At 45.3% G+C, this 26949-nt stretch overlaps 2 protein-coding genes across 2 annotated transcripts; both read right to left on the reverse strand.

The window, feature by feature from the left end:
• Window positions 1–729: 729 nt before the first annotated feature.
• On the reverse strand, window positions 730–12925 carry LOC118076368 (5-hydroxytryptamine receptor 3A). The gene is made up of 9 exons (XM_035099075.2): window positions 12718–12925; window positions 9808–9968; window positions 9565–9609; window positions 8480–8589; window positions 6917–7086; window positions 5837–5997; window positions 3779–3989; window positions 3505–3672; window positions 730–989 (listed from the first exon to the last, which is right to left on the reverse strand). The coding sequence occupies exons 1-9, from the start codon at window positions 12923–12925 to the stop codon at window positions 730–732; spliced, it is 1494 nt and encodes a 497-aa protein (XP_034954966.2).
• A 3325-nt stretch (window positions 12926–16250) lies between these two features.
• On the reverse strand, window positions 16251–25105 carry LOC118081473 (5-hydroxytryptamine receptor 3A). The gene is made up of 7 exons (XM_035107956.2): window positions 25066–25105; window positions 24858–24967; window positions 23341–23510; window positions 22427–22587; window positions 20315–20525; window positions 18642–18815; window positions 16251–17267 (listed from the first exon to the last, which is right to left on the reverse strand). The coding sequence occupies exons 1-7, from the start codon at window positions 25072–25074 to the stop codon at window positions 16999–17001; spliced, it is 1104 nt and encodes a 367-aa protein (XP_034963847.2). The 5' UTR covers window positions 25075–25105; the 3' UTR covers window positions 16251–16998.
• Between the last annotated feature and the right edge of the window lie 1844 nt (window positions 25106–26949).

Below are 26949 nucleotides of genomic sequence, written 5' to 3' on the forward strand. Positions count from 1 at the left end.
GTTTTAAGCAACCGGAGATGTGCAATATTCATATTTTAATAAATGATAGAATGACTGAGTATATAAAGGGAAAAATTGGAGAAGGCTTCTGCAAAGCAGGATGTTGTTGACTAGGTGCTTCGAGCATCATTTCATATCTGGGCTTTTAGGGTGGACCTTGTGAGAGGTAAGATACAGTTCCATTATTCTTTGTGGGTAAGGAATGTGCTTAAAGTCTATGATGCGTATATGGTATATAATAATATAAGGGACATGGGTGGCGCTGTGGGTTAAACCACAGAGCCTAGGGCTTGCCGATCAGAAGGTTGGCGGTTCGAATCCCTGCAATGGGGTAGGTACAGTGCTGGGGTACAGCAGGAAGGTAAACGGCGTTTCTGTGTGCTGCTCTGGTTTGTCAGAAGCGGCTTTGTCATGCTGGCCACATGACCTGGAAGCTTTACGCTGACTCCCTTGGCCAATAACATGAGATTAGCGCCGCAACCCCAGAGTAATATAACATAATATTCCCAGAGTGGCTGGGGAAACCCAGCCAGATGGGTGGGGTATACATAATATATTATTATTATTATTATTATTATTATTATTATTATTATTATTATTAGGTACCTCCTTTCAGCCTGAAACAGGAGAGGGAAAGATCTCTATAGGCCACCTTGAACTTTCTGGAAGAAAAGATGGGATAAATGCATAGCATTTCCTTTAATTATTACATAACAGCTAACCACGCGGTCACATTTCACTCCTCCATTTCAGAATAATGTATGCTATAAACAACACTGAGAAAATCAGCCGAGCATAGAAAAACAGGCTCTCAGTAATGGCCACGATCCTGTTCCATTCTGCATTGGTAGACACTTGGCTCTTCTCGGGAAATAGCTCTTCCCTCATCTGTTTCACCTCTGAATAGATGCTTCTGAGGAAGATGTAAGCCTCTGCTTCTGCATCTTCTTTGCCTGCCAGGGCGCGGTCACAGGGCTCTTTCTGCTCATCTGAAATATAACATGTAGCAAATCCGTAGCTAAGTTGGAGCTCTATCACTGGAAGTCCTGGGCCAGAGGACTCAGCAACAGGTGGCAACTTAGGCCTTCATAAGGCTTCCCATGCTATTTGAAGCCCAAACACTACACAGGTCACATCCAGTGCCACATAGAATCAGCTGTGGAATATTTTACTGTGCACCAAACTTACTAAGTTTTGGGAGAAAGTGCTGGACTATATATAGTGTCTTGTTTATAAACGGGGGAAAATTAAGATTTTCAAAGGTGAATATGCTCTTAAACTATAGACCCGTTGCATCAAAATTGACAACTGGACAGCAAAAATGGATTCTACAGTAAAAGCATAAGTTTCAAATACATATTGCCCATACCCTGTTTCTCATATTTTAAGACATACCCATAAAATAAGCCATAGCAGGATTTTTAAGCATTCAAGGAATATAAGCCATACCCCGAAAATAAGACATAGTGATAGGCACAGCAGCAATGCCGTCTGCAGCAGGAGGAGGAGGAAAAAAATAAGACATCCCTTGAAAATAAGTCATAGTGTGTTTTTTTGAGGAAAAAATAAATATAAGACGTGTCTTATAATATGAGAAACACGGTATTACATCGCCAACAAAGAGCTACATTAGATAGTCCTTTGTTATACAGTACAAACATAAGGGAGCCCAATAGATTTTAAATAGTATTTTCTGTTGTATAAGTCTTAGTTTAAGTTCCACTGATACATCTAACAGCATAGGCAACCTTGGCTCTCCAGATGTTTTGGAACTACAACTCCCATGATCCCTGACCACTGGCCCTGTTAGCTAGGGATCATGGGAGTTGTAGTCCCAAAACATCTGGAGAGCCAAGGTTGCCTATGCCTGGTCTAATACCAAAGCCATGGCATTTCCCCACTTTATTCCAATCATTTATTGAACTCTGCATATCAGACATATTTGATTAATAATAATAATAATAATAATAATAATAAACAACTGTAAATCTGGCTCTTCCCCACCATTCAAACCTGGTTTGTGTATCAGTTGTAATAATGAGGGTTGCCCTGACCTTCCATCAGTCATTTTTAGAAGTTCTAAAATGAGTTTTTGTAAGGTTTTTTGCGCACTATAAACTCCTCTCTCTGAGCCCATTGAGCTTGGGCTGGGCTGGGACAAAAAGCACACTGCACTGAACCTGCATAGAATATGGTTCTAATGGGTTCCCTGTCGTTTGCAGAGTACCCTCAGGAGAGGGCAGTTTGTATCAGAAAGGGCCCCAAAGCTCCCCATATTAATTTTAGCCTTTTACCGTAATTGTGCCTGTGAGAAGGGGGTTTATTGTTTTGTTTTTGTTTTAATTATTTACTTGTGTTTTTATCTTGTATTTTATTCTGTGAACCGCCCTGAGATCTTGCGATGAAGGGCAGTACCGTCATACCTCAGTTTAAGTATGCTTCGGTTTGAGTATTTTCAGTTTAAGTACTCCGCAGACCCGTCTGGAACGGATTAATCCACTTTCCATTACTTTCAATGGGAAAGTTCGCTTCAGGTTAAGTACGCTTCAGGTTAAGTATGGACCTCCGGAACCAATTACAGTCATACCTCGGGTTAAGTGCGCTTCAGGTTGAGTACTCCGTGGACCTGTCTGGAATGGATTAATCCACTTTCCATTACTTTCAATGGGAAAGTTCGCTTCAGGTTAAGTACGCTTCAAGCTAAGTACTCCATGGACCCGTCTGGAACGGATTACAGTAATACACTTTCCACTACTCTTTCAATGGGAAAGTTCGCTTCAGGTTAAGTACACTTCAAGTTAAGTACAGACTTCCGGAACCAATTGTGTACTTAAACCGAGGTACCACTGTATACAAAATTAATTAATTAATTAATTAATTATTAATAATATTAAAAGTAATAACATTTTCAGGCTTCCTGTTTCTGGCGGTGAGAAATGGCTGACTCCCACACGATCGGACCTCAGCCGTGCCGGTAATTCAGGGTTGGTATGGGGGTAATTAGCTCTGGCAGACTCCCCAGGGTGGGGGAGGTCTGTCTCGTAGACCCGCAGACCGTCCGAGATTGTCAGCTTGCATCAAGGTGCAAGTGGCAAGATGCTAGGTCCCAGAGCACGACACGTCTGGCACTCTCCAAAGTCACTCTCATAGCCGGAAATATCTGTTTGATAAAATAATTAGATTTGGACAATAAACAGACATAGTCTGGACCGAAGAAGACTGAGAAAAAACCTGCAGAACTGCATAGTCCCTGGTGTTTAAGCTCGGACTTCAAAGAGATTCTCATCATCTCATCTGCTGTTCACTATTATTCTCTCTCAACTTGTACAATTTTAAATGTGTGTGTGTAAAATGTTGTCAGCCTTTTGTGCTCGTAAATGCAAAGGAAACAGACCATTCAAAGGTGGATCTGAATGTTGGTGCCATGAAACCCTGACCTGCTGTGCAGCAATTTTTGGGTATGGGGCTATTCAATAAAAGTCATAAGTTCTTATGAATACTGACCAGGATAAGGAACGTATTTTTCAGATGTTTTCTTCTTTCTCCTAGAGGTAATGAGTCTCTCGCATTTGAGGAACCAACGGGGAGGTTTCATCTCCTTCAGAGACCTTGTCACATAATTCTCAAGGAGGCTGACAACCATCAACAGGAAAACTCCCATGAAAAATTTTGCTGCGAAATGAAAGGCACAGCAAATCTTGCTGTGAGATGGATCTCTCCTAGCGCTATCAAATAATTACTTTTCCATTATAAGCTGCAAGAAATTACTCTTGCTTACCTATTATAGGGGGGTCATCTGAGGATGCTGGCAGAATACTATTGAGAATCAGCGACAAAAAAGAGACTTCTAGGATCAATGTGATCTTGACGTTGATCTTTTCAGAATCACTGGCAGAAGTGAAGGAAACAGCCATATCCAGGAAGAAGAGAACAGCGGTTGGGATGATTAGATTCAGCACATATAGAATAGGACGCCTCTGCATAAAAATCTGTTGAGAGATTAAAAACGCATCAAACTGCTTGAAAACAACAACAACAAACGCAAGTGGGATTTGATTGCAACAAGGAGTCATCCCCTAATTTTCGAAACTTGACAGCTAGGGGTCCATTGAACCGAAACAGGTGTGCCAGTGGGTCACTGAGGCTAGGAGCTCTTCCAACTTTCTCCTTCAGACAACCCTTTCTGCATTGACTTTTCTGTCAAGGATCTATTGTGCATTGCAGAAAATGCCGAGTCATGTTTAAGGTTGCGTGCTCAGCCACCCCTGCTCTGCCTGCACAAAGAACACCTCTGCATAACAACTCCCCTCTTCTTATTAAGGAACTCCAGATTATAAGCATCCAAGAAATCCCATGCTTTCTTAGAATAAAGGCCATTCCCTTCTCCAGACTGTGGTCCAGGAATCTGATGGGTAGTTTACTCACACCCTCCAACTTTCCTCAGATGAAAATAGGGTCATTTCTCATTCCCCCCCCAACTGACCCTCCTCGATGCCCCATTTTGTGGTGTCCCCCAGCAGAGCATTTCCTATCAGAAGAAGGGCGAGCGCCACCACCACTACGCAAAAGGGACACGGCACACAGACCCGCCACCCTGCTGAGAAAATTCTGTAATCCCAATTTTATTTTATTTTATTTCTTTTGGTAGATTTACCAAAAGAAAAACAGCAGTAAATAAATTTTAGAAAGGGGCATGGGTACAAAGCATTTTAAAAAATAATAATCAAGATTCCTTGTGTTCTGCTCTGCCTATCCAGAAGAGGGCAACCAAAATGGTCAAAGGCCTGGAAACGATGCCTTATGAGGAACGGCTTAGGGAGCTGGGTATGTTTAGCCTGGAGAAGAGAAGGTTAAGGGGTGATATGATAGCCATGTTCAAATATATAAAAGGATGTCATATAGAGGAGGGTGAAAGGTTGTTTTCTGCTGCTCCAGAGAAGCGGACACGGAGCAATGGATTCAAACTACAGTACTGTACATGAAAGAAGATTCCGCCTAAACATTAGGAAGAACTTCCTGACAGTAAGAGCTGTTCGGCCGTGGAATTTGCTGCCACGGAGTGTGGTGGAGTCTCCTCCTTTGGAGGTCTTTAAGCAGAGGCTTGACAGCCATCTGTCAGGAATGCTTTGATGGTGTTTTCTGCTTGGCAGGGGGTTGGACTGGATGGCCCTTGTGGTCTCCTCCAACTCTATGATTCTATGATTCTATCCTCCCACCCAGGGGAGCCCTGTCCTCTGCCTGCCCCTCACAGCTGATATTTCGTGGGGCTGAGCCCCAGTGGTGGCAGCCTCTTCTCCTCACCTGCTCTCCAGCAGCTGCTATGAGCTGCCCAAAGGAGGAGGCCAGCAGCAGCGGCCATAAAGAGGCAATGGGAAGCTTCTTCACAGCCACCACTGCCACCATCCTTGTCACTCGAACAAGCGCCGGCTCATTCTCCCCCTCCCCCAAGCCAAGCTCGGTGGTGGCAGCGCTGACAGGGGAATTAGAGGCATTCCTGGATCAAATCAGAAGCTGGGTTGGCTGTTGTAATTCTGGGACCGCCTTTGGAAAATTGAAGGGTATTATTCTACTTAGCAACATGTCTCTTCCCTAGGATATAAAATGAAATCGGTAATACATACTGTAATTGGGGATCGTGAGTCCCAGAGGCAATCAGTATTCTGTTGCTGGGCTCTTATGCCACACGTTGTGACCACCAGTGACTTAGCGGTATTTCCTGAAGAAGAATCCTCCGTAGCAACAACAAAATTTCATCGAAACAATGCAATCTGCAGAATGTTTCCTATTAAGCAATGGAAGTCAAAGCCCTGACGAGCACCTCATCAGTCTTCTATACCTGGTAAGTCACCGTACTGTAGTTCATCTCAAGACCAGTCATGGTGTCACGGGAAACACTGATGTGGTTGAACTTCCACTCCCCGTTAGTTAAGTATAGGTTGCGATCTTTGGCATCCAATTTAGTGGTAAACGTTTTGTGCAACATTTCCACTTCCTTATCTGGAGCGAGAGAAAAACAACAAAGAGACAGGAGCTTAAGATGGGATTCTATTTTCCTTGTAGCCTCCACATAACCTCCCCGCTCCACCATCCGAACAAAGGAGACCTAAACTCTTAAAATGCTTTGTGCGATATATAGTAATGATTCGGCAACGCTAACTCATACTCGCCAACTCTTCATATTTACCAGGGACAGTTCCTATTTTCTGGCATAGCTGCCAAGTTTTCCCTTTTCTCGCGAGGAAGCCTATTCAGCATAAGGGAATTTCCCTTAAAAAAAGGGATAACTTGGCAGCTATGTTTTCTGGTACTATATGTGGTAAATTACATTTCCCTCTTTTTTTTGGCAGGAGATGCTGCAGGTGCCTAAAACACCCCAATGACTTATATGCTTTCCTTGGTTGCTAACAGCAGACAGTGTGTGTGTGTGTGTGTGTGTGTTGTATAATGGAACTGCAATAAGAACAGGAAAAGCCATGCTGGTTGCTTAGTGCTGTCGCCTCACATCCTGGTTACAGGCTTCCCTTCAGCATCTGATTGGATGCTGTGGGAAACGGGATTCTGGGGCAGTTAGACCTTTGGCCTGACCAATCAGGACTCTCCTTATGCCCTTATGGGCTAAAACGTCCTCCTACCATGGCCACTTCCAGACTACTGTGGGTGGGATCAATTGCATACCAGCAGATTAGGTACTACTATGCAGCAAAACGCCTCCGCTCAACCAACCATGGTGTGGTGTCTTACTCCCCCCCCCCTTTTTTCTTTTGCACCTGTCATCAAAACAGGTGAGTCGAGGGGGAGCAACATTTGTTTGGGAGGCTGTGCTGCTGGTGGCGCCCCCCCCCAATATTTTGTTCAAGTTGGCGCCAGTGTCAAACAGCAAGCGCACTCGAGAGAAAATGTGCTGTTTACGGCTTACCTGAATGCATGGGGGAGAGCACAGTTATGTTGCAAGCCTGCTTATCGAAAGGAAATGTGAAGATGTGCAGGCTGCAAGATGATGTCAGGTGAAAAGCCTGGTGCTGCATCATTTCTCCATTGGAGGAAACGTGAAGGAACGGGCTGGTTCTGGACTTCTCTTCATTGGCCCTGAAACATTGCCATTAAGGCCCAAGAGCAGGGGTCAGCAAACTTTTTCAGCAGGGGTCCCTCAGACCTTGTGGGGGGCTGGACTATATTTTGAAAAAAAAATGTACAAATTCCTATGCCCCACAAATAACCCAGAGATGCATTTTAAATAAAAGGACACATTCTGCTCATGTAAAAACACCAGGCAGGCCCCACAAATAACCCAGAGATGCATTTTAAATAAAAGGACACATTCTACTCATGTAAAAACATGCTGATTCCTGGACTGTCTGGGGGCCGGATTTAGAAGGCAATTGGGCCGCATTCGGCCCCCGGGCCTTAGTTTGAGGATCCCTGTCCAAGAGATTAAGCAACAGGCTTGGTATCACTTGTTTTAGTTCGGGTAACCCTTTTGCAGCTGAAGTTTGCTTTCCCTGCCCCTCGCCATCCCAATGTGCCTTGAATGATGGGTCAGGGGAGCCGCAGGCAACACTGGCCTCCGTCCCTCTTTCCTTCCCTCCCTCCTCTGATGCCCTCTCGCGCCTCTGCCTCCCAAAGGCTTGCACACCTGTTTTTCTTGCAGCAGCCCTGGCTACAAGCTCCCCAGGCGAGTGGTGCCTCTTTGGGGTGGGGTGGGGCAGCTCAGAGACCAGCTGCCTGGAGGACTTCCAAGGGGAGGGGAGGCTGAGGGAACACTCTACAAGGAAGGGTGTTCAAAAAAAGGTGAGAGGCCGCCAGCTCTGCAGGCAAGGGGTGACGTAACTACAGAGGTGCTGCAAAAAGAACGTAGTTGGTTAAGGGAGCTGTGGACTCAAAAAGGTTGAAAATCTCCGATATAATGTACAGTCATACCTCAGGTTGTGAACGTGATCCGTGCGGGAGGCACGCTCATAACCCGCAGTGCTGCATCTGCTCACACACGCGTGTGATGCGATTCAGCACTTCTGTGCATGCGCATGATGTCATTTTGTGTTTCTGCGCATGCACGAGTGCTGAAACCCAGAATTAACCCATTCCCGTACTTCTGGGTTCAACACGGTCCACAACCCGGAAACGCGCAACCCGCAGCGTTCGCAACTCGAGGTATGACTGTATTTTAATGTTTTCAAATGTGTTGCAAGTCACTTGGAGACCTTTGTTGGGTAACTAGTAACTAACAAGTCTAATTAACTGTCATCATTGCTACCACCAATATAGCCATTTGTTTACTCTCTAGCATGAATTTTAAATTTTCTACCTTCATTTAACTATTTGTGGGTGTTTCAACCAAAGCTTAAACCATCATATCATCTGCAAACAACACTTATTTGGTATTCAGAAGGTTGGAGCTGCCATAGCTTTTTTGAGAGGGAAGGGGAGAAATCAACATAAGCATTGCTTCAAAGAAGTTGCCAAACAAATAAATGATCCTTACTGTTCTTCTATAGAGATTTCAGGCATCCAGAATTTATCCGCTGGGAGAGTGAGATGGGTTATGCCACAGAAGTCAGAGGGATTCCAGGACACAAAGTCATTTCTCCATTTCTATGTTGCAGAGTTGAGTGAGCAAAAAGATTAGTGTACAACATCTCAGTTTGCTTATTTAGGAGAATTGATAAAATCTCTGAGCAGTGGACATAAAACAATGACTATTAATAACAGCCAGAGAAGATCAGCATTAAAAAAACTCCAACAAACTTTATTCCTGACACTTCTCTATCTTCTCTTACCCTCCTTGTCAACACTTCCAGTATCAGAATGAACAAAACTGGTGACAATGGACATCCTTGTCTTGTTCCTTTTTGGATATCACATTTGCCCATTATCATCCGATTTACAATTATTGTGCTTGCTGTCACATTGAAATACTGACTTCTCACAAATGTGGAACAAACATGATATAGCATTTGTAACTCTGCAAGTTCTGCAGATCAAAGTGATCAAACAGGTATGTATGGGTCAAGGTGCTCTCTCAAGTAAACGGCTTCCAAATTCTTAATGACTTTATATACTAAGAGTAAAATACTGAATTTGGCGCACTCGGCAATTCAGCGGCTACTGCAGATCTTGAAGCAGAAGAATAATGTGCTCCAGGATTTCACTCCTGTTAGCAATCACGCTGCACCGTTTTGCACTAACTGCAGTTTCCAGACCAGCCATAAGAGGAGTCCCACAAAGAGTGAATTGCAGTCATTCAGTTGTGAAGTTATCATTGTCTGGGCTGCTATGGGTCAAGCTATCCCGGTCCAGGATTGGCAACAGCTGCTGTTACCAGCTGAAGTTGGCAAAAGGAAGCCAGCTACAAAATTCATCTGGGCCTCCAGCAACAATATTGGATCCAGGAGCCACCCTAAGATTGCTCCTCCAGAAGGAGTGTGACCCTTTCCAGGTCAGGCAACTGGCCCATTTCTTGGAAATGGGAAGCACTCACCCCCAGTTCCTTTTCCTTACTAAGATTCAAGCTCAGCTGGACAAACCAAGGGCTAGTACAATATGATAATAAAAAAAGGAGAGCCTTACCACAAACAGCCAGAAGTAAGTTGTAATCACTTGCAACTTCTCTACCTGTAAAGAAACAAAAACAGAAGGGGCACAAACCACCCACAGCGATGCACCTGCTGAAATGGACGAGCTTAACTCTTTAACTGGAAATCAGTGGAACATAAAAATGCTTTGCTTTGCCTGGATCACCCCCAAATTATAAAATTCCCTCTGCCTCGCTTGTCTGAAGTGTGAAGCTCGCCGGAGATTTTGGCGTCTTACCACTGCCAGGATAGAGACGAGAGTAAAATCCAACTTGACTGTCAAAGGTTCTCTCCAGTCCTCCTTGGGTCTGGTATACAGGAGGAGCTTGTTGTCGTTCGAAATATTCAGATATTCAACCACACTGTGATGTGAACAGTTCCATGGGAAGGCAATCCCTACTGGAAATGGAGTGAAAAGAAGTTTTATTATTATTAATCACCACTCAAGCCAGGAACAGCCTTTCCCACTGACTGCCTATTACGGATGGCAACATATGAGAGCAAAATCTCTGTTCCTAATTCAGACACTAACCCATCCCTTGGACCATCATCATAGCAAAGAGAGGCTTACCTGGGAACAGAGCAAAAAGGGCACAACAGAAAAACGACTTCCACATTCTTCTTCTGCACCTGAGAGATGGCAACAGACTGAGGAGGCTGTGCAAGGAGCCGACTGAGGAGGCATCAATGAATTTTAAACCTTTGCAGGGATGAAGTGCACACTGTAAACTTTGGTCAAAGTCTCGCACGAAAGCCCTCTTGGGAGCGAGCTTCTTTGAAATTATTAATACTTTATTTCCTGTAAACAGGAAGAGCACTTTTCTCACACCAAGGTAGCCACTCTGAGCGGCTCCCAACAGAATATTAATAACACGATAAAACATCAAACATTTAAAACTTCCCTGAAGTATTTTTTTTTATGAGGGCCATTGCTTAGGGAACCAAAACTATGCCACCCATGCCCAAGAGGAAGGCACCAGCAGACTTGGAGGGATACCACAAGTTTTGCAGCAGTACAGAAAAGAGCCCAGTGAGGACTGAGTGTGTTCAGTGAGCACAGAACACTGGATGTAATACTGGGGGAAACAGAGTATTTCCAGTTCTGAAGAGCAGCATTTCACAGGGCAATGTAGGCTGTTGGTCCCACTTGTTTTCCATTATTGAGGCAGTCCCCAACATCCTATTTTTTTGAGCATTCACCCTGATCTATTTTCTGGGAGGTTAGACAACGATGGCTGTTTATTGAGCGTTTATTCTGATCTGTTGGCACGGAAGGTAGATGACGTCGTGTCAAAGTGACCTCTATCCCATACTTTCCAGTGTGTTTCCGTGTTCCCTATCCTTATTGCAAAAAGTCTGGCCTTTTGGAGAGGGGGGTCTGTTGTACAAGACCATCTAATCCAATCTAAAGCTCTGCCTCCATGGTTGGAGGCAGTTGTTGGCCTCCATCTGTCTCGAGAGGCAATGGAGTGCACATTTGTGGGTGAAGTAAAACCACTTGAGAATCACAGTGCCTGCTGTGGCCGCAGAGACAGGTAACTCATAACTGCTGCTTCCTGTGTTGTTTTTTTACTGCGTTACCAGCACCGAAGTGGCCTCCCTGGGCGCAAACCTGGGCAGTGTGTATGGGAGTCCTGAGCTGCCCAGACAACAAGACCCCCCTCTCAGCCTCGCTGATGTGCTCCAAAGGAAAGCAGAGCAATATGTTTGGCACCAGTTTGGCTGCAGGAGTTGCTGGAAGGAGGTTTACAAGGCACCATCCAACCGCCTTAGGGACTTCACTCCAGATTTGTGTAGGGTTTGCTCTTTAGCCTTCTCCCAAAGATAGTCCCTCAAGGCAGTGAGTACAGATTTTTCCTCGAGGTTTACTTTCAAAGCCTTTCTCTCGAATGAGCAAAGCAGTGGAGGTTGGGGGTCAGAGTTTTCTTACTCCTAGATGGGCTGCCTTCCCAGGTTGATGAGCCCCATCTGCCTCTCACTTCCCCCCTACAGCGCATGCAGAAACCGCCTTCTTGACCAATGGAACCACTCTTGGTCTTGTCTGCTCAACTCACCAGTGTCTGTCTTCACATGCAGGGGAAGTCCTTAACTCACCAATGGGTTTGAGAGCCATTGGCTACCCTCACGTGGTTTAGCCAACCAGTTGAAGCCATTTCTGGGGTGTCACATGCTGACAGCTTCTAGGAGCCACAGGTGAGAGCTGAGTTCAGGGTGGTGACCAAGGTGGCCGAACTACCCCAGAAGGCACGCAACATGTCCCCCAGCAGGGGCCATAGCTGCCAAGTTTTCCCTTTTCTTGCGAGGGAGCCTATTCAGCATAATGTAAAATCCCTTAAAAAAGGGATAACTTGGCAGCTATGGCAGGGGCACTACCCCTCCCCTAACACCATATACACCCCGGAGGCTTTAATGTTTCTGATTACCAGTTGTTTGAAACCACAGGAGGGGAGAGTGCTCTGTCTTGTGCTCAGATTGTACTTGCAGGTTTTCTACAGGCACCTGGCTGGCCCCTGTGACAACAGAATGCTAACAGATGGGCCATTGGCCTGATCTTTTGGGATCTTACTGTGTTCTTAAGTGCACGACCTGAATTTCCCTATATGTGATTGACCCCCACTGGAGACAGGGCAACAGTCTGGAAGCACCCTAAGTCCTTTGTCCTCATTCTCAACCCAGAGTTTCATTTCAGGGAAAGAAGAGTGATCTGTAAGGCGAGCAGCTTCCGCCCTTTCTGCTCCACCTATTTTTATTGGTTCACTTTCCAATAAAACTAAACTTGGGGGGGGGGTAAGATTAGGTAAAAGCCAACAACTGAAGGCAGTGGCAAGGACCCATCTCCTTAATGGAAACTTGAAGATCTCTTCTGATGCTGCGGTTATTGAGACACAACTGCACATTTCATATGAATATTGAAAATGGATCCCTGGGGCTTTCTGGGTGGCAGATAATGGAGAAAAAGGAACATTGCCAAAATGCTGTACTGGATAGATGTCTGTGATGGGTTACTTAATCTTAATTGCTTCAAAGCAGTGGCCTCAATTTGAAGGAATCAGAGAAGTTCCTTTGTATGGTTACATCCTGTTCAATTGCATGGAATTTGCAAGCTGCTTCTTTGCCTTTTCCAGTGGTATTCTCATACCCTACTCACCAGACGCACCAACTGCAGGGGGCTGAGGGGTCTTTGGCCTCCTCAGTATCTGGGGGCAAGGGGCCAGGCCCCTGAATGTTGAGTGGGTGGAAGCAGTGGCGGAACTTCGTGCTCCGGCACCAGGGGCGGAGAGCAGGCGGGGGCGTGGCACGTTGCCCTCAGGGGCATGGCGCGCATCCCAGGGGCATGGCACGCATCCCGGGGGCATGACGCCCAGCACGTGGGGGCAGCCATGATGCCACCCCACCGGGATCCTGGTGCCGGGAGCGGTACCCCCTCTTCCTCTGCCAGTGGGTGGAAGAGACCAAGTGTGGAGTTGGGCTCCGCACTCGGCTTTCTGCCAATGGTTGGCCTTCTCGCCCATTGGCCTCCTCCAGTTGCCTGTATTATGAAGATCCAAGGGGTGCCGAGTTTGTCAGCAGGGTTGTGCTGAAGGACTGAATCTTCCGCACTCTGGCATGACCCTCTGAGGTGCCCGGTGCGCTAGTGCTGTGGTATGGTGTCGCATGTATGTGATATCATAAGCATGTTACATCATGTTACGTGTAGCGGGTCTGGGGCTCTGGTGTTTACTGGGTTTCCAGTGCTGTGTTTTTCATCTGTGTTCTCATGACATTATAACAGTTAACGATCTTATAGGTTGTTTCGGGGATGGGGAGAGGAACCTCCGAGAAATTAACAAATGTCAGAATCTAGCTTATATTTGGGGCAGGCAGGGAGTGAAAATGCTAGTTGTGGGACTGTGTCGGGCTAGTTAAGTGCAGAGGCCTTGGGAAACAAAACCAGACCATTGGCAATGCAAAAGCACTTGTCCTTCCCCCCAGCTCTGTGTAGTGGACAGAGACAGGAGAATGGGCAGGCTGCTAAGGTGATGGGATGTGTGTGAGGTGACAGGAAGAGAGTGTTGTTTCACAAGGAGCAGAGGGGAACAAAGGCGGATCCATCTTGGCTGCTGACTGGACAGGCTGCATCCCAGAGACTGGGGAATATATGCTTGCCTGTTCTGAACTCAAGCCGGCTGAAGCTATGAGAGAAGCGAGGACAGGCACTCTGGAGATAGAATGCTGTGAAGGATCCTCCTCTCCATGTGTCTTGTACATTTTTGAAATGTACATATAATAAACACAGCAGCCAAAGGAAGAGAATAAATTCAGGAGGGGGGCGTTCTGGTGGACTGAGTTTCAGAAAGCCTTGCAGCAGTTAAAGTGGCTTAAAACACACTTTGTTGCTTGAGGACAACAAATCCACTTAAAAAACAACAAATACTTTCTGCGTTTAAGAAAGCGACAGGGAAATATGCTGAAAAGTGTTGATGAACGAATGGTTTTAAGAGGGAAACATACAACAATCAAGCAAGAAAGCGTGAATGCTCCTTGCCATATGACCTCCCTGCAAATCAATCAGAATAAACGCTCAGCAAAGACTGGGCATAGTCTAATCTCTCCTTAAGGTTTGTGCAAGCAACTCAGGATAAATGACATTTATTAAACAAGCCATCTGGAGGGGTCTTCAGTCCTACTTTGTTGTTTTTGCTGCAGCAGTCTAACACAGCAAACAAACAAGAAATATGAACCACAGCAGCAGCACCAAAACTGCCTGAAGTACAGTTAGCCTGCAATTTACGGACATTTAATGTGTGCATTCAGCTTTATGTATGCTGCAAAATAAGTAAATTAATTTAAAAGGGGTGGAAGGTGGGTGGGCATCTTGGAAAAAAAGACTTTGGCAATCTCACCCACGATTTGGGCAACCTCTGGAACGTAACCCTCGTTCTGTTACTCACGCTCAGCCCAAGAATCCTTTGGTTTAGCTAGCAATCTTGACTGCTGATTACTGCATTCAGCCACAAGCAGCAGATAATGTGTGAGAGATTCAGTGCTTTATGGCCTGAGGTGAATAGGACTGAGTTCTGGGTAAATATAACTATACCGAGTAATTTTTAAAATGCAGAGCTCTTGTTAAAAGGAGATGTAATAATAATAATAATAATAATAATAATAATAATAATAATAATAATAATAAATAATTTATTATTTATACCCCGCCCATCTGGCTGGGTTTCCCCAGCCACTCTGGGCGGCTTCCAACAGAAAAATAAAACACAATAATCTATTAAACATTAAAAGCCTCCCTGAGCCTTCAGATGTCTTCTAAAAGTCTGGTAGTTGTTTTCCTCTTTGACATCTATTGGGAGGGCGTTCCACAGGGCAGGCGCCACCACCGGGAAGGCCCTCCGCCTAGTTCCCTGCAACTTGGCTTCTCGCAACGAGGGAACCGCCAGAAGGCCCTCGGTGCTGGACCTCAGTGTCCGGGCAGAATGATGGAGGTGTGGATGTAGATGATGCTCGGGGTGTATGGGGTGCTAGGGGAGGGGGAGTACCTCTGGTGGGGGGGGGACACATTGTTCTTGTTCTGGGGTAGTTTGCCCACCTTTGGTCTCCACGCAGCTCTCACTTGCAGCTTCTAGAAGCTGTCAGAATGTAACAGCAGGTACATCCTGGGAATGGCTTCGACTGGCTGGCTAAACCGGGTGAGGGTAGCCGTAGGGGTGGAGCAAGGTCAGGGCGGTGGGGGCGTCATCCCCGAGGGGGGGTGACATCACAATGGGCGGTGCCCCCCCGGGACGCCCCCCGCCACTGGATGCACCCCACCGCCCCTAGTTCTGCCTCTGCCCGTCTCTATGTGTGTCGCGCGGCACAGCACACCCCGCCCCTATGGGGACTGCACTGCGCCCCATGCCCCGTCCCATGGGCAGTTCGCCCCATCCCCACTGGGTAGCCGATGGGTCTCAAACCCTCGTTGAATTAGGGACTTCCCCTGCATGTGAAGACAGGCTCTGGCCAATTGAGCAGGCAAGACTGATAGTGGTTCCAGTGGTCAAAGAAGGTGATTTCTGCTCGTGCTGCAGAGGGAAGTGAGGGGCAAGTGGGGCTCATGAACCTGGGAAAGGGGCCCATCCAGGAGAAGGAAGACTCTGTTCCTAAACCTCTGCTGCCTGGTAGGATATATTTGGGAGAAGAAAAGGCTAAGGGATGAACCCTACACGAATTGGGAGTGGATGGAGCCTTGTACGCCTCCTTCAGACAACTAACTCCTGCTGCCAAGCTGGTGCCAAATGTATTGCTCCACTTTCCTTTGGACCACATCAGTGAAGCTGAGAGAGGGGTCTTGTCGTCTGGGCAGCCCAGGACCCCCATACACACTCCCCAGGCTTGTGCACCAAGGGAGGTCGCTTTGGTGCTGCTAACACAGTGATTTGACTTCACCCCTGAGGGAAACTCCATTGTCTCTCGAGACAGATGAATGCCGACAGCAACAAGATGATGCTCATGAGACTTCCCAGCTCCCAGCTACATTTCAACAAAAATGCTGGACTAGATGGGCCTTTGGCCTGATTCACCAGGGATCTTCTTACTGGCAAGATGAAGCGACAACATCGTCAATTCACTTCTTTATTATGCATCACTCATTTCATGCAGTCATAAGATTTTTGGCAGCAGTGCACAGAAAGTGAAGCGAACTAGGCTCCCGATTTCTTATTTGGCCAAGTTAAATTGCTCATGCCCAAACTGATATTGCTCTTTAAACTCATATTGCTGATCATAGCTAGATGTATAAATTAGACTAATTTCACACATTACCATAATGCTTACCGTACTTTTGTTTACCTGGAGTTGTCAAATACAATAGAGCACAGGGGGCTTCTGAGCCTTTATAGTTGCACAGAAGGAAGGATCAGGCAAGGAGAAGGTATCCCTGCCGAAATTTAGCCCTTCTACGCCAATTGTTCTTTTCCTGGATTACCTGGTGGCAGCACTAGGCAACTGGCTCAAGGTGTTGCCATTTCAAGTTCCCACAATGCCTCTGATGCTCTGGAGCATTGTAGGCAAAATTTTCCTGGACAAAGACACCTTTTTCAAGCTGATGAACCCTCTTGAAGCCCTGGCAACTGCCCAAGGATGACATGCATTGATGCCAGGCCAGAAAACATGCCACTCAGTGAAGACTTGGAAAACCAGTACTTCAGAACAATTGGTTTTGCAAGGCTCAGTTAAGTGGCAAATTTTGTGCTGTTTTCACATATTTCCAAGAATAATTTGCTTTGACATTAGTAATTTAATATCCAACAGCATTAGACATTCTGCCCCACGGCATTTCCTGACCTTATACAACTTAACTGGTGGTAATGTAGTGCAATCGTATCACGTGCATCGATTATGTGATCTAGTCTACAAAAATGCCATGCTCCTTGTTCCACCACAAAGGCCAGTAATCTATAATTCAGCGTGTCCACTGTATGATAATAACAGCTAAAAAGATGACAGATAAAATCAGGCGGGTGTAATAAAGCCCTTTCTCCATAAGGACCATTGTTTTATCCCACGCGACTGATTCAGGGTCACCCTGGTGTTCTTCTAGAGAGAGATGTTTCTTGATCTGTTGCAGTTCCATATTCAGATGTTTCAGAAACACCAAGTTGTCATCTTCACTGTCTTTTGCTGGCAAGGGAAATCCATCTGCCGGCTGGTTCTCTTTGGGCCTCCTGTCTCCTGTACAGATGAAAATGGGGATATATGTTAATCTGTTAAGAAGGATATGTTTGGGAACAGACATTGTTTGAGAATAAAGAAATGTAGAGTTAAAGAACTGCTTATTTGATTCTAAATTCTGGTGTATGGTCCACTTGAATGTGTGTCGGATGCATTGCATCTGTTATAACGCAACGTGAAGCAAGATACCTCCACCTTCATTAAAACCAATGCCAGTTATTTGATTCCAGGCAGGGCCTGGGTTTTCCTTGCAAGACTCAAAGTGCTGGAGAAGACCCTGCGAGTCAAGAAGGCTCTTGCGGTGCAATTCTATGCATCCCTACTGAGAGCTAAGTTCCACCATCAAGTTTAGTTGAATGTTCTCCCAGAGAAGTGTTTCAGCCTTAAGGTATGCAGGTTAAGTGCCTCTAACAGAGGCAATATTAATATTTTCCTGTACGTAATGAATGAAAAAAGAGCTTGTACCTGATTTATGCTTATTTCCACTTTCTCTATTGCGTGAAAGTGCATGGAAGGGATCAGACATGACACATTTGAGGCTAAACAGAATGAGTGAAACTTGTGAAATTGCCCAGACCTTAGATTAATATGGATTGCTTCCTTCCACACTTACTTATTTGAGCTATCAAGTACATTTCACACATTACTCAGAAAAGCATACAAGCTTATTCCAACTGTACATTCTGGAGGGAGCTTATTTTTTTCCCTTTTTAAGAGTGTATATAAAGGGAGATGTAACCCAATTTTGATCGTATGTATAGTTTGCCAATTCTGATCAGGCCCTTAGCTGGGCCCCACAAATTCCAATTCCTAAGATGCATTCTCTCTGTTTGAAGATCCATTAGTGCCTTCTTGCCAAAGTGTAATGTAAACTTTATACAGGATGATAGGATGCCCTGCTAGCTATCAAGGCCGGATGGCTGGCCTTGTCTGACGCTACCAGTCTGACGCACAGACCATGCAAGATAGACAGGAACTCAAGCCCCCATACTCAAGGCTGCTTGAGGCTGCTACCAGGGTACATTGACAACGTGTATGATAAGGTGCAGGACAGGAATCTTCCTGTATATGTAACCCTTGACCCCTTTACTTGCACACACTTACAGAGTGGATTCATGGGGAGGGGGTAGAGGAGCCCAAAAAGGGGATAAATGCCCCATGCAAACTGTCTTTCTTTGCTCTTGTCATAAAGCATCACCAAGTGCCTTTCTCTATAGAGAAAATAAAACTCTTTCTCTGAGCTCAACCCCTCGGTGTCGGTTTTTGACTGTCTTATAGTAATGGGTGATGGTGCTTGATATCTGCACCCTTCCCCTGCTTTATAGGTGCCCCACCTCCTTATGGTAAATTGTTTACATTTCGGAAAACGCTTACCTAAATGGGTCGCCGGGCTCTCGCGTTCCTCTTTCTTCCTGCCCAGGATTCTATTCATGAGTTTATTCCCCTTGAAGGATGGCAACTTTGGTCTCTTCTCTTTGAGATAGAGTACAAAAGCGTTCTCCAAGATACCAAGGACCAGAAATACAAACATCCCAGTGAAAAATGCGGCTGCATAGAAGAAGAAGAAGAAGAAGAAGAAGAAGAAGAAGAAGAAGAAGAAGAAGAAGAAGAAGAAGAAGAAGAAGAAGAAGAAGAAGAAGAAGAAGAAGAAGTGGAGGAGGAGGAGGAGGAGGAGGAGGAGGAGGAGGAGGAGGAGGAGGAGGAGGAGGAAGAAGAAACAGGGGTGGTAAAAAGCTCTCTCAGCCCTCAGAGGGCTTTCCTTTAATGTGGAATGGGGAACCCAAGGACTCTTCCAGTGCTTGGAACTCTCAATGAGTCTTACCAATAGGCTTGCCCTTTGCTCCCTTTGAGTGTTTGCTTGGCTAGAACAGGCATCCCCAAACTTTGGCCCTCCAGATGTTTTGGACTGCAATTCCCATCTTCCCCGACCACTGGTCCTGTTAGCTAGGGATCATGGGAGTTGTAGGCCAAAACATCTGGAGGGCCGCAGTTTGGGGATGCCTGGGCTAGAATGTGTCCTTGAAATCAGAAGTGGCCTAGTGTGGTGGAGCCTGCCTCTTTCGCTTTCCAATAGTGACTTACCACTTACTGTCAGGGGGGGAGAGGAGGCAACAGAGAGGGGCAATGTGGGGTGAGTGCATCAGCAGAGCCTGTCTGGCACTCCTGCTAGTGTACTTGCACTTTGTCAAGCTCCTTCCCTTCCCAACCCCTTCTCTCTCTCCTAGTAAGCAGCAAGGTCTGGAGGGCAGCAACATGAGAAAACAGGCCTTTTCTGCAGTGGCTCCGTTTGTGGAATGCTCTCCCCAGGGAGGTTCACCTGGCACCTTCATTATACACCTTTAAGCACAAGTTGAACATTCCTCTCCAACCAGGCCTTTGGCTGATTGACATCTAATGCCCTTTTAAAATTCAGCTAGGTAGCCGTGTTGGTCTAAAGTGAAAACTATGGAGAGAACTGGTCTGAAGAGAGATATTGGATTCTTGTCTCATTACATATGCTATAACTATTTTTGGTCATCTGCATTCTATCCCTTGCTTTTTCCTGTAGGACTAATTGCAGTCATTAACAGTCATCAACAGGTTTACCATACCCATTGAGTCAATCACCCATCTCCTACTACCCTTCTGAGAAAAATCCCACCCCACCCTCCCACTATATATTAGGGTCTGTTGACTTCTGTTTCAGTGTATCTGAAGAAGTGTGCATGCACACGAAAGCTCATACCAATGACAAACTTAGTTAGTCTCTAAGGTGCGGGTGGGACGTGAACGTGGTGTTGTGCCAATATTTGAAGTGCTTCGACCATATTAAAGTGCTAAACAAATTGCTAAGGGGGTATTGTTATTCTATTTTTGTACCATGCAAGATAATGATGATTCACAAAATGTACCTCCAACTAAAAGTTAGTTACTGACCCAGGGGCCTGCTCACTAACTAAATCACAATGGAAATTAGTCCAATGAAAGCAACCAAAACTATTTGACAGCCCCTAAGTGTTCAAAGGCTGCCGGCGCTGAAATAAGCCATGCAATAAAATGTGGTTTACCTATGACTGGTGGATGATCTGATGTTGCGGGTAGCATATCATTAAGAATCATCGACAAAAATGAGATTTGAAGGATCAGTGTCATTTTGAAGGCAATCTTTTCTCCAGGAGAGGCAGATGCAAAAGAAATAGCCATATCCAGCAAGAAGAGAGTTAAAGTTGGGAGGATCAGAACCATCACATACAAAATGGAGCGCCTCTTCATAGAAATCTGTCCCAAAAAAGGGGGAAATGAATACATAAATAAAAATGAAGATTACAGCAGAGAAATCGGGTCCTCCCTGCAAGAGAGGGCACACGTTGCGGTGGGCCCGACAATCAGGTCTAGGTGTTGGGGCGGGGACAATTGGAGCAGCCACAACACCCTATTGGTGGTCCATCTGACAGGGCGCAATTGGGCTAAGGGCATGCCAATCAAAGAGTCAGATGGACCACTATTTAAGCGCTGCATGTGTCCGTAGAGAGCCTCCTTCTCCAGCATAGTGTATTGGAACACCCACCCACCACTCCCTAATTTTAGGGCTTCTGCTTGACCTTGCTATGCCGTCGTGTGTCGTCTGCTATTGCAGGGGCACGGCAGGAATTTTCCCCACTTGGCTGATTGGTTGTTGCCATTTGGGTTTCGCCTGCCGCGTAGCAATTCGTCACAACTTGTAAGGTTGGCGGATAGGCTCTGGTTCATGCTGATAGGGGTGGAATGATCCCTTACCACCCTATCCACTGGTATTCCTCTTAAAGGAATCCATTGGACTTCTGGTTGGTATTCCCCCAAGTGGGGCTGTGCCCTTTCCAGAGTTCTGGGCACACATGGGAGAATCAGAGCCTGGCGGTCGTCACGTTCCCCGTCCAAGGTGTGAACCTGGCTGCTGACCCATGGTGCGCCCTGAGTCAGCGCTCCCCTAGGTAGCTTTGGGAACCAGAGCCTATGCTACCACGCACTTGATTTGTAATCAATAAAGTTGTGGCCTAAATTCTGCCAAAAACCAAACCAAAAATATCATAGCTGCCAAGTTCCGGCCTGAGAAATAAGGGACTGGACCGGAAGTAGCAGACTGAAAGTAGCGCTGCCGCCATTTTGGAACTGAGCGGAGCATGCTCAGAAGCTACTTTTGATGCTGCTCTGCCCTGTTCCAAAATGGCCGCCGCACCAGAAGTCGCGCCATTTTGGAACTGGGCAAAGCAGCATCAAAAGTCACTTCTGAGCATGCTCCGCCCAGTTCCAAAATGGCCGCCGCGCCAGAATAAACCGGGGGGAAACAAAAAAATCCGTTTTTTTTGCTGGGAACAGCTGGGAAAAAGGGGGTTTCCCAGGGAATACGGGAGACTTGGCAGCTATGAAAAATATGAGTCATGTCTGAATTTATTTCTAGGCCTAGGTTAAAGGGCTCCACACGCAATGGAACTCTCTTTTCAGTCTCATTAGTAGCATACATTCATTCATCCATAGTCCTTATTCTTAGCAACCCATTGGTGGGTGGGACCACCACCTCCCCTCTTCCAAAAATGTTTCAGGAGGAAAAATGGGATATAAATGTAATATTAATAACAATAACAATTGTAGGAAACAATGGAGCCCCTGGCAGGACCTGGAGTGGGATCCAACAAGCTGCCGCAGAGACCCTGAAATGGGTCCCTGTACCACTGAGGTATTTACCATTGAAGGAAAACAAAGGTTTCTCTGTCTGGAATGGCCTGGCAGGCAAAATTTCAATAATCAGAACTTGATGGCACCAGGGCTGTGGAATGCCTTCCTCCTTGCTGAAATATAAGAGACCTCCATCAGGGTTGGCATTCCACCGGCTCCTGTAGACATACCTATTTAGGCAAGCATTCCTCCCAAATGAACTTCTGATTTATTGTTTTCCCTTTTGGTTTAACTGTGTTTTGTTTTTAATCGAAGTGTCCATTATCAACATATTTCAAAGAACACTTGATTATTATTTTTAAGAAATGAAAACAAGCCAATAACATACTACCCCTTTAAAATTTACCTAAAATCTAAGCAGCAGTTCTGAAAATAAGTGTGGTTTAAAACCCATAAGCATGAAAAACAAACACTAGCTACATCTTTTTGTGTTCCCATGTTTTCTAAATGTATTAGAAACCAAATACCTCATAAGTGACAGTACTGAAGTTAATTATGTCATATTCCATGGTGTGCTCTATGATCCTCAGTCCCTCAAACTTCCATTCCCCACTGGTCAAGTAATATTCGCGACTATCTTGGTTCGCCTTCCTGGAAGTTTTGGTGCTCATTATTTTCATTTCCTTATCTAGAGGCAGTAGAAGAGAAATGATACGGAAGGTTGTTACTTCAGTATAGAAAAACAGTCACATCCATATTAGGTCTTCCATTTGAGGTTGTGCCAAAACTGTTCCATCTTGTCCCACAGTTTGTTCAGTGTGTGAATTAAGCCCCGGTGTTTCATCACACCAAAAATGGTAGTGATGTATCAGTAGCACACACATGGTCAGCCTCCAATGGGAGCAACTCTGAATTAAATTTGAGAGGTGGCTTTGACCATTGGCAAGGGGAGCAAACATGCAGGGAAGAGTGATAATGGGGAGAGAGTGAAGAAAGATGCAGAAAACAGGGAATGTAAGGCACATTCAGAAAGACACAAGCTGAGTGTATAGTGGAGACCTCCTGATGAAGGGTGGGTAAGAAATACAGCAAACAAATAATAATGGCTCGTTCCCCATGCTAGTCCTACTTCACACCAACCCATTGGAAGTAATGGACATGACTTACCCAGTCTTATCTTACAATATAATAAAATTGTAAGGCTGTCATCATGCTGCAATTGGAAATGCAGGCATTTTTCGCTTCTTACCACATCTGCAGAAATGTTGGGGAGGGGTGGAACAAACAGGAGAAAATCTCCTCTTCATCCGTTGGTGGTTTGGAGTTCAACATGATAGTGAGTTCATGGGGTGCAAATTGGGGGTGTGCATTCAAGAGGGTACAAATGAAGAGAGTGAAGCCAACTATCATGCCAGTTCAACGAAGTACTGTACAGGGTTACCTGCATGTATCGATGACATTATGCTTATGTTGCATTTTTGTTGATCGAAAGGAAACGCATGGACATCCAGACTGCAGGATGAAGTCAGTCGGTAGGCTTGAAACATTAGAATGTAACCAATGGCTGATACATAAGCATAAGGGCTTTGTGTGAACTTGTCTTCATCTGCCCTAAAGGTATTGTATTGTAATTAGGAAAGCTTTGCATTTTGCACAGATTAGAGAACCCCTAAGTCTGGCACCTACGTGGAAAGCCTCATTGTTAAACAAAGAACTGTAAAGTTGGAAGAGACCCCAAGGGTCATCTAGTCCAACCCCCTGCAATGCAGGAATCTGTTTGCTCAATGTGGGGCTCGAACCCACAACCCTGAGATTAAGAGTCTCATGGTCTACCAACTATCTTGTTGAAACAACCATCTAAAGCAGGGGTGGTCAACCTGGTCCCTACCGCCCACTAGGGGGCGTTTCAGGATTCTAGGTGGGCAGTAGGGGGTTCTATGGTACAAGCTGAATCCTCCTTCCATCGAACACTGGTGGGCGGTAAGGAAACGTTACCATCAAGAAAGATGCATTAGTGGGCGGTAGGTATAAAAAGGTTGACAACCCCTGATCTAAAGGGTCAAAAATGTAGATATTGACTTCATGACAATAATAAAACATAAAATATAACTGAATGGTGATATAAAATACTTATAACAAACAAATAATGAATCAAAACTTGCACAGTTTTCTAATTTATTTCCATGCCATCAGTGGGAAACTGGGGGTGAAGAACAAACAGAATGTGGAGGAGCCCTTAGACCAAACTCTGTGCCAGGAAGACTCGAGACAACCTGATCGCAGTCAAACAATGCAAAATTCACAGGTTCTTGCCTTAGTCCTGGCAATGGTGTCTGCATTTGTGCTCAGCCCCCAGCCCAGTGCTGTTAAACTTCTGGCTATCATGGCAGGCGAGGGAGGCGGGTGGCACTGTGGGTTAAAGCACAGAGCCTAGGGCTTGCCGATCAGAAGGTCGGCGGTTTGAATCCCCGCGACGGGGTGAGCTCCCGTTGCTCGGTCGCAGCTCCTGGCAACCTAGCAGTTCGAAAGCACCTCAAAGTGCAAGTAGATAAATAGGTACTGCCAGCTCCTGCCATCCTGGCAGTTCGAAAGCACCTCAAAGTGCAAGTAGATAAATAGGTACTGCTACAGCAGGAAGGTAAACGGTGTTTCCGTGTGCTGCTCTGGTTTGCCAGAAGCGGCTATGTCATGCTGGCCACATGACTTGGAAGCTATACACCGGCTCCCTCGGCCAATAATGCGAGATGAGCGCCGCAACCCCAGAGTCAGTCATGACTAGACCTAATGGTCAGGGGTCCCTTTACCTTTACCTTTTATCATGGCAGGCAGCCTTCTCAATGCCTGGGAATGGATATGGTAAGTGGTTTCAGTACACGGCTGCACCCAAAGCAACCCTATGAATTTGCCCTGAAAATGCAGTTCGGAAACACATTCACCATGGGATAAAAGCAGCATTACCGTTCATCTATGTAGAGGTCTGGGGTCCAAAAAAGGTTCACAGGCAAAGTGATATTCGTAATGTTACAGAAATCCAAGGGATCCCATGAGACATATTCATTATCCCAGTACTAGAGGAAAGAAAAAATATATAACTTAGAAAAAAATAAAATAAAATCATGGGAGGAAAGATCTGTTTGCTATTTACAGAGAAGAAATAGGACCTCACCACATACATCCAGAAATAAAAAGTGACCACCTGTAATTTTTCTTGCTGCAAGGAACAAAAAGGGAAAAGATTAACACATTATCTTCCTCCTGTCCTAGAGAATTAACACAGAGACAGATACATTGGTGGTACAACTGAAAGGTGGGTGGGTGGAAGATGGATGTCCCTCTTTTAAAATCCCCCCATCCCCCACTGGCAGAACTGCTGGTGGCCCTGCCAGTCACACACAGCTAGAATTGAAGCTATGAATCCAGGGAGTGAGTGTTCTGCAATTTCTCCCCAACAGCTTGTATTTGTAAGGCAGTACCCCACACCCAACATCCATTCCCTTTCTTTGCCCCCTCCCCAGTATTTGTGCTTAGCCCCATCACTGGAGACCAAACATGCAATGATTATTCTCTCTTACCACTGAGAGGATGGACACCAGGGTGAAGTCTAGATAAACTTCTACAGGCTCTTCCCAATTTTTCATAGGTATGGTGTATAAGAAGAGATCCTTATTGGAAGAGATGTTCAGATACTCGGCCACATCGTGGTAGCTACAATTCTGTTTCTGGGTGGCTTCTGGAGTAGGGACAAAATGAGAAGATGAATGTGTCAGTATGGTAAGATTCAAAAGTCCTTGTTCTGTTGTTGTTGTTGTTGTTGTTGTTGTTGTTGTTTACAATTTATTACCTGCTCTTCAACCTAATGCTCCAGATTTGGTTATGCTGGGGAAATATTGGAGTTCAGTACCCTGTGGGTTCAGCCTGGATGGCCAACAGAATCTGGACACCAATTGTTAGTCAAATAGGACATTTATTTAGATATTGCAAGGCTGGTTTCACACAACCTCAACCAGCAAATAAGTTATGGATGGCACACCAAATATGAAAGAAGTATACACATTTATACAATTACAAGCACAGGGAAGCAAAGGGGCTGTTATTTCCCTATATGGCAATACGTCTTTCTACTAGCTTATACTGGTTTAATCTTTTTCCTCAACAGTTACAGCAATAGCTCCTGCACATTTGTTGTTACATCCTTCTCACATGGTTCCGCTGCAAACACAACCTTCACATTCTAGCCTTCACTTGCTCAGCCTTTTCCTCACACATTTCAAGTCTCTTTTATTCCTTTATAATGTTATTCTCCCTTCCAATTACAATTAGAACACAACATTAAAAGCAGTTTAAAGAAACTTAAGAATACAAAAATAAGGCGGATGCTAAAAAGATACATCTCAAGTATCAAAAGCCGTAGCAGAGAGGTGCATCTAGGCAGAGTCAGACCGTATCCTTTCTCTCCTCTTCCTTTGCTGTGTACCATCATTTTGAAAGCCAGTGAACTTGAGAAACCGCTGCCTTTCATTCTAGCATCCATCCTACCTTCCATAAAGTCTCTTTGTTGATTTGTCAGCTCTTAAAGCTAGAGAGAGGAGAAGAAATGGTTTTACCTGGCACCCAAGGGAGTAGAAAACTAACCAAAACAGCTCTCCACATTCTTCTCTGGGAGTAGAACCAAGTGTTTTTAAGAAAAGAAGCAATAATCTGCTAGGCTGCTAAATTTGCAGCGATGAGGAAGAGCCACATTTCTGTGTGAAATTGAGATCTCTCCTGGCTGTGGGGTAATGCATTTCACATCTCTGGTTTTGAATCTCATTTCCATGCATTTGCTCGTAATAATATTTTCTCGTAACTTTATTGGCTCTGCATTAGCATTTGTATATTTCGCCCTGTTGGGATCACCCAACTAAAGCATTTGCTTTTGCTTCCTCTAAATTTGCGTTTAATTAAGGATCTGGCTTCCCATTAGTGTGCATTACTTACTCCTCGTTGTGGTCCGGATGTTTCTTTCCAGACAATTATGAGTTGTTCTTTCAATGCACTCTTTGCAAATGTT

Source organism: Zootoca vivipara, chromosome 2, assembly GCF_963506605.1.
Source record: "Zootoca vivipara chromosome 2, rZooViv1.1, whole genome shotgun sequence".
In the NCBI taxonomy this organism is placed as follows: Eukaryota; Metazoa; Chordata; class Lepidosauria; order Squamata; family Lacertidae; genus Zootoca; species Zootoca vivipara.